We start from the raw sequence: 7,067 nt of genomic DNA, 5'->3' as shown, positions 1-7,067 counted from the left end.
CCCAGGCAAGGAGCCTGGAGCCCCCAGGCCCTGGCCTGAGGCGTCAGCGCTGCCCCAGCAGTGCCCATGGCCTGTCCCTGCTGCAGCCCCGGCACTGCCACCCCCAGGACTGTGCCCGGCCCCGAGAGCACTCAGGCCCTGCAGCAACACCAGGGCCACCAGGGCAGCGGGGCAGGGCCACGGGAGCAGCACTGGCAGCACCAAGTGCTGCTGCTCCTGGGCACAGCTGCTGTGCCAGCCCTGATCTGCCCCAGCTCTGCACACAGACATTGCTGCTGCAGCTCCAGAGAAGGCAACCAAAGGGCATCTCTGCAGAACACTCTGCTGGGAGATCCTTTAGATACTTTAAAGCCACCAAGAGTACAGCCCATCATTGACACAGTCTGTGGCCACAGGGAACATGGAGAGAAACAAAATGAGAAATGGCACAGAAAAATTCATTTATTGTGGATAATATGAAAAAAAGTAAAACAAAGAATAAGAACCTGCAAAATGAAACCAAAAAGAAATATTAAAGACAACTTTTATTACAAATATTTGCAGAATTTGGCCTGGAGTTTAATGTTCCTGAAAGCATCCAGTCATCAGTTTCCACACTGCAGCCTTGAGCTCCTGGTTCCTCAGGCTGTAGATGAGGGGGTTCAGGGCTGGAGGCACCACCGAGTACAGGACTGACAGGGCCAGATCCAGGGATCGGGAGGAGATGGAGGGGGGCTTCAGATGAGCAAATATGGACGTGCTGACAAACAGGGAGACCACGGCCAGGTGAGGGAGGCAGGTGGAAAAGGCTTTGTGCCGTCCCTGCTCAGAAGGGATCCTCAGCACGGCCCTGAAGATCTGCACATAGGAGAAAACAATGAACACAAAACAACCAAGTCCTACACAGGCACTTAGAGCAAGAAGCGAAAGGGCCCTGACTTTGGAATGTATACATGAAAGCTTGAGGATCTGTGGGATTTCACAGAAGAACTGGCTCAGGGCATTGCCATGGCACAGGGGCAGGGAAAATGTATTGGCTGTGTGCAGCAGAGCAGTGAGAAAGGCACCGGCCCAGGCAGCTGCTGCCATGTGGGCACAAGCTCTGCTGCCCAGGAGGGTCCCGTAGTGCAGGGGTTTGCAGATGGACACGTAGCGGTCGTAGCACATGATGGTCAGGAGGTAGAACTCTGCTGAGATGAAGAACATGAAGAAAAAGAGCTGTGAAGCACATCCTGTGTATGAGATGTTCCTCGTGCCCCAGAGGGAATTGTGCATGGCTTTGGGGACAGTGGTGCAGATGGAGCCCAGGTCGCTGAGGGCCAGGTTGAGCAGGAAGAAGAACATGGGCGTGTGCAGGTGGTGGCCGCAGGCTACGGCGCTGATGATGAGGCCGTTGCCCAGGAGGGCAGCCAGGGAGATGCCCAGGAAGAGGCAGAAGTGCAGGAGCTGCAGCTGCCGCGTGTCTGCCAGTGCCAGCAGGAGGAAGTGGCTGATGGAGCTGCTGTTGGACATTTGCTGTGGCTGCACATGGGCACCTGCTCATGGAGAAAGGGACAGTGAAGAATTAGAGGCGATGCCTGTAACCAAAATCAAAGCCATTTCCCATACCCCCTCCCCTGGAACACACATAGACAGTATTTTGTGTTCTACAATTCTGGGGTTTTCTTCATGAACACCCTTATATCAGCCCTGGTGTTCCTGGAAATTAGAAATCCTCAGCATTTCTGGTGCACTCAGGGAGAAATTAATAAGTTCTGTGCGGCAAAGTGATGAGAGGAGAGTGAGGGGATATGCTCTGACATTCTGACCTCTTTAGAATTACTCTGGGCTTTAACCTTTCTCTGGGTTAGGATGATCAGCTTCCCACATTTTCCCTAAAAAACCCCCAGGTACAGCTGAGAGCAGATGGATCCACCACAGCCCAGCTCCACATTTGTAGCCAAGGACTCACATTGCTCATTTCACCAACCCAGAAGCATTTTCAGTCTTAGAACACCTCTGCCTTTCCCCATCAATCTTATAACTTAGAGATGCTCTAAGACATGTTTGCACCCTGGATTGAAGCTCCCAGCTTGGACTGAAATCCCAGGCACATTTCCAAGTGTCCTTCTGATGGCACTGGATGAAGGGAGGTGCAGCTCCTTCCCTGGCTGCACTGCCAGCACTGCCCAGAGCCGGGCACTGGGGACAGCTGTGTCACCCTGAGCCAGCTGTGCCCCTGCCAGAGCCCCCAGTGCCGGGCAGCTGCTCCCAGCCCTGTGCTCTGCAGAGGGAACTGGGCCCGGGGCTGCAGAGCTGCCCCACGGCTCTGCTGCAGCTCTGCCTGCACAGGAGGGGCTGCACGCCTTGGAGCCCCGGCCCTGAGGGCAGAGGCTTGGCTGGGGCACAGGAGGGAGGGGGCTTGTTCAGAGGGAGGGGCTGCACTGGAGGGGCTCCTCTGGACATCTCTAAACTCTCCCTGCCTCAGCATTTCTGGGTTTTCTTTTCTCTCCTTCCCTGATCTTCTCTCTGCTTCCTGGAGATTTTCCTCCTGCAGGTGTTTCCCTGTGCCTGATCTCTCCCTGCCAGCACTCCCAAACCCCAAATCTCTGTGCACTCTCCTTGGCCTGACAGAACCCTGCCTGCTTGCAGGGCACTGGCTGGGGGCAGGCTCTGTTTGCAGCTGGGAGAAAGGACAGCTCAGACTGAGCCTGATGGATCCAGCAAAGGTGTTGCTGCTGCTGTCCACGGGCAGAGAGGCTGAAAGTACATTACGGATCTCCTGTGAACCTACTGATCACTAAAAGCAAAAATTTGGATGCCTCAGGCACTTGCCAAATTTAATTGTTAATAATTCATAATAAATCTTTAATATTTATCCCTCTAACCCAGACATTCTCCAATATTAGGAAACTGAATACAAAGTCATCGGAAATTTCCTCAGTTTTATCAAAATCCCTTTCTTGGAAATATTATATGTCAGATCAGAAGCCCTCAGCATGTCAGAGCGTCATGATCATTTCACCTGCCCTGCCCCAGAAATACTCAGAGTTGTACTCACAGGGTCTGTGGGCATTGGGATGTTCCAGCTTTAGGAGATCTCTCCAGGAGCTGCAGCTGCATTGTCCTGCAGCCAGAGGTTCCTGTGCCAAGGGCTGGCAGTGATTCTGCCCCAGGCACTTCTCAGCCCCTTCCCAGCCCTGACTGATTGAAGCTCTCTGTGCCTCTGTGCTGTGCCCGGGCTGGCTGCAGGCAGTGCCCCAGCCCTGCTGGGCTGGCAGAAGAGCTGCTCAACAACAGAAATGTGCTTTTGAAGCTCTGCTTGGTTACCAGGATCACCCTCTGTGCCAGGAGCCCGGCCCAGCTCAGCAGCACAGACACAGCACAAGGACTTTAATGACCCTCTGGGGCTTTGTGCTCAGGCCCTGAACATCAGGCCCTGAGAGGGAGCTGCAGAAACCTCTGCAGAACTCCAAGTCAGAATCCAACTCCAAAGTTTCTCTGACTTTTAATGGGTCCCACTGAGGGACACGACTGAGAAAGTGTCCCCAGGCCCCAGGCAGAGCAGAGAACTGGAGGCACTGATGGCAGGTGGGGACAAAGAGAAGCCAAGTCTTGGTGCCCTGGGGCACAGCAGGGTCTGTGCCACCAAGGGCTGTGAGGAGACACCTTGTCCTGAGGCCCTGGGGCCTCCTGGCACAGCCCCAGCCAGGCTGGGCACTGTCAGCCCCTGGTCCTGCCCTCAGCATCCCCCCCTAGCCCACATCCCAGTGGCCTCAAGGATCTGCTGGAAGGAGTCCCTGGGGAGCCTTGGTCAGGAATGGCCCTGGGGGCTCCTTCATGCTTCCAGGGACTGCAGGTTTTTCAAAGGACTTTGGCTTTTGCTTTTGCCTTGCAGTCTCTGAGAGCTTTGTGCAATCATGGCTTCCAAGTATCTGCTGTAATTAGTCCCTGGAGAGGCTTTGTCAGTAACAACACTCAGTGGGGCTCATTAATGCTTCAAGGTACTTCAGTTCTTTTAAGGTACTTGGTGTTTCACTTTTGTTACAGACTTTGTGAGAAGTTTGTGGAATCATGGCCCCAATTATCTGCTTTAATGAGTCCTGTGAGAGCTTTGTACTGACACTCAGTGGGGTTCATTAATACTCTGAGATACTCAACTTTTGCGAGGGTCTTTGAATTCTTCTTCCAAAACTGAGAGGTTTTTGTGCCATTTTGAGTGTCTGAGAGGTTTTTGTGCCATCCTGGCCTCCAGTTCACTCCTCCAAGGAGTCCATCAGGAACCGTTGTTGGGGATGGATCTCAGTGGGTCCCATTAATACCTCGAGAAACTTTGGGGTTTTTTTCTGACTTTTGCCTCCTGGAAAGGTTTGTGCAATCTCCTCTCAGGCCCTGAGGTTCCAGGGCTCAGCTCCAAATGCACCACGGGATTCATTAGGATCAAGCAAGTCCTGACAAACCATGGCTGTGCCTCGATTTCCCTCTTGTCTGGGGCAGTTCATCAGGAAGATTTCTATGGTGGTTTCCGTTTGCCTATTTGATATTTCTTGGTCAACGCATCAATTAGTGTGGTGGGTTCAGTGCTGGCTAATTACCAGTGCACTCACTAGAATATACTTACTCATTTCCTGCTGTGAGATAGGATTAGGAGAAAGGAAAAGTGGGCTCAAAACTTTAAAAGAGTGTAAAGAAAAGTTTATTAACAGTAACTAAATGAAAGAGTAATAAGAATATGAACAAAACTTTCAGATCACATCCTCTCTCCATACAACCTGACAATGTAGAGACAAAACCTGAAATTTTCAAGTCAGTTTACCACCTCTAGAATATTCTAATCTTTCTTCAGTTCACATCAGGAGAGAAGTACCTCTTGTTAATGTTATGGAGAATTCTCCACAAGAAAACATTTATCTCATGGCTTTTCATTTCCATGAATAGCCACTGCCTGGAAAAATCTTCAATTGTGAAGTCCCTCCCATGTTTTCACAGCTTTTCCCACAGCTGTGTTTAGCGGCCATGCCAACTTATGGGGTATTAGTTTCAAGATGAGCTGTTTAAGAGCAAAGGATCTCTTCATCTATTTATGAAATCATCTTAATCTCTGGGAACAGACGCCTTCTTTTCTCCCTGAGGGCACAGGGTCTCATCACTCTTCTCTCTTTCAATGTTCAGACTTCTCATGAGATCACAGCTACTTCAGCATTTCCCTACTTTAGCATGGAGGCCTTTGTTGAAACAAGTCATCTCCTCATACTTTTCAATGCCTTATAGGGAAAAAGATTGTCTGATGTATCAATGACATCCTTCTCCACAGCTTTAGCAGAGGATTTCAGCCCTAAGATCAAGGCATCTCCTCATCCCTCCCATCTGGGACTCAACTTCCTCTTCCCTGCCCTCAGTGTGTCCATGTTGCTCCTCTGTGTGCCTGCCCTGTGTCCTTTTCTCTCACTGGAGGGAGGATGGCAGCACTGGCAGAGTCAAAATCTCCCCCTGGGTCTACAGATGGCTATTTGACTCCGGCTGGGCTTGATGTCCAATTCTTATTTTGGCCATGCTTCCTGGACATGAGGACCAGTTGTTTTCCATAGGAATGAAGGAACAGAGTCCCACTGTTTTAGGGGCAAATGAGAAGTGACCACCTAAGGACAAGGCCAGCCAGAGCTGCCAGATTTTGTTCTTAGAGATACCCTTGAATATAGGAAATTTTTTAGGCAGAGTGTCAGTTTTGGCAATGGGCATCTGAAAAGACAGACAGTTCTTTTCCATACAGAGGAGAGCACGGAGCTGCAGTTCTCCAGGAGCTGATGAGAAGCAGCCCTTGACATCCCAACATCAGCCAGACCTGTCAAGTGGCCCCTGGCAGGCCAAGCCAGCCAGACCTGGTCCATGTTCCCTCGCTTCCATGGGGCCCCACAGTGTCCCAATGGTCCCTTGCTTCCAGGAGACCCTGAGGTGTCACAATGCCCCCTTGGTGACACCAGGCCCTGAAGGGTCGGAATGGTCTCCATGGTTCCATCAGGCCCCACAGAGTCATAATGGTCTCTGGGTCCATGAAGCCCCGCGGTGTCACCATGGCCCCTTGGTTCCATGGGCTCCAGTGGTGCCACAAGGATCCCCTTGGTTCCATGAGGTGCCCACAGTGTCACAGTGATCTCCATGGGAAGGAAAGCACCGAGCCCCAGTGTGGCAGGGGCAGCCACCAGAGGCCAAGGCCAGACAGACTTGACGGTACTGACAGATTTTGCCTGGGAACAAACCTTGGATATAGGGAATTTTAGAGGTGGGATCACAGTTTCAGATATGGACACCTGGAGAAGTACAGGTTTTTCCGTGGGAAGGAAAGCCCAGAGCCAAAGTGTTTCAAAGGCAGATGAAGAAAGAGGTGGCTTCTGGGAGGCTGAGACAGCCAGACATGATCTTCATGGCAGCTTTTGTCATGGAGGAATCCTTGCATACACAGAATTTGGGAGGAGGAATCTCAATTTTGACAACAGTCACCTTGAGAAGAAGGACAGTTATTTCCACTGGAGGGAAAGCACCAAGCCCCAGTGTTTCAAAAGCAGATGACAGGCAGCTCCCAAGAGGCCAAGGGCAGCCAGACCTGTCTGTCCTGGCAGCTTTCACTTGGGAGCAATCCTTGGATGTACAGAGTTTTGGAGGAGGAATCCCAGTTTTGGCCATGGCACATGGAGGAGAAGGAGAGTTCTCTCCCATAGGAAGGAGAGCCCAGAGCCCCAGTGCCTCAGGGCAGGTGAGAAGCAGCCCGACATGCCAAGGTGGTCAGGTGGTCCCCAGGAGGCCCAGCCAGCCAGACCTGGTCCATGTTCCCTTGGTTTGGTGGTGATGCCTTGAGAGGCTGCCTAGAACAGAGCTAGGCAGTGTTAAAGGAATAAAGCAGGTATTTATTAAAAGGCCTTCAAGGGATACACCTTGGGCAGTACAAGAGCCTGGCCCTGGCTCCATCCTAGATGGAATCCAGGTCACGAGTTTTCACTGGGGCAAACAGGGAGATTTGGTCTGGCAGGATGTGTAAAACAATCTCCTTTAATATCTACCTGTTCTCACAGAGAGCACTTGGCTGCAGGGACACATTCCCATCGTTCCTGCCC

General features: G+C 51.7%; 1 protein-coding gene across 1 annotated transcript; it reads right to left on the bottom strand.

Moving 5' to 3' along the window:
- Window positions 1-558: 558 nt before the first annotated feature.
- On the bottom strand, window positions 559-1,491 carry LOC144247941 (olfactory receptor 14J1-like). Its single transcript, XM_077789687.1, has one exon. The coding sequence runs from the start codon at window positions 1,489-1,491 to the stop codon at window positions 559-561; it is 933 nt and encodes a 310-aa protein (XP_077645813.1).
- Window positions 1,492-7,067: the final 5,576 nt, after the last annotated feature.

This window comes from Lonchura striata, chromosome 36, assembly GCF_046129695.1.
Source record: "Lonchura striata isolate bLonStr1 chromosome 36, bLonStr1.mat, whole genome shotgun sequence".
Classification (NCBI taxonomy): Eukaryota; Metazoa; Chordata; class Aves; order Passeriformes; family Estrildidae; genus Lonchura; species Lonchura striata.
The sequence above is the reverse complement of the archived record's forward strand: the minus strand, read 5'-3'. Positions and strand labels throughout refer to the sequence as shown.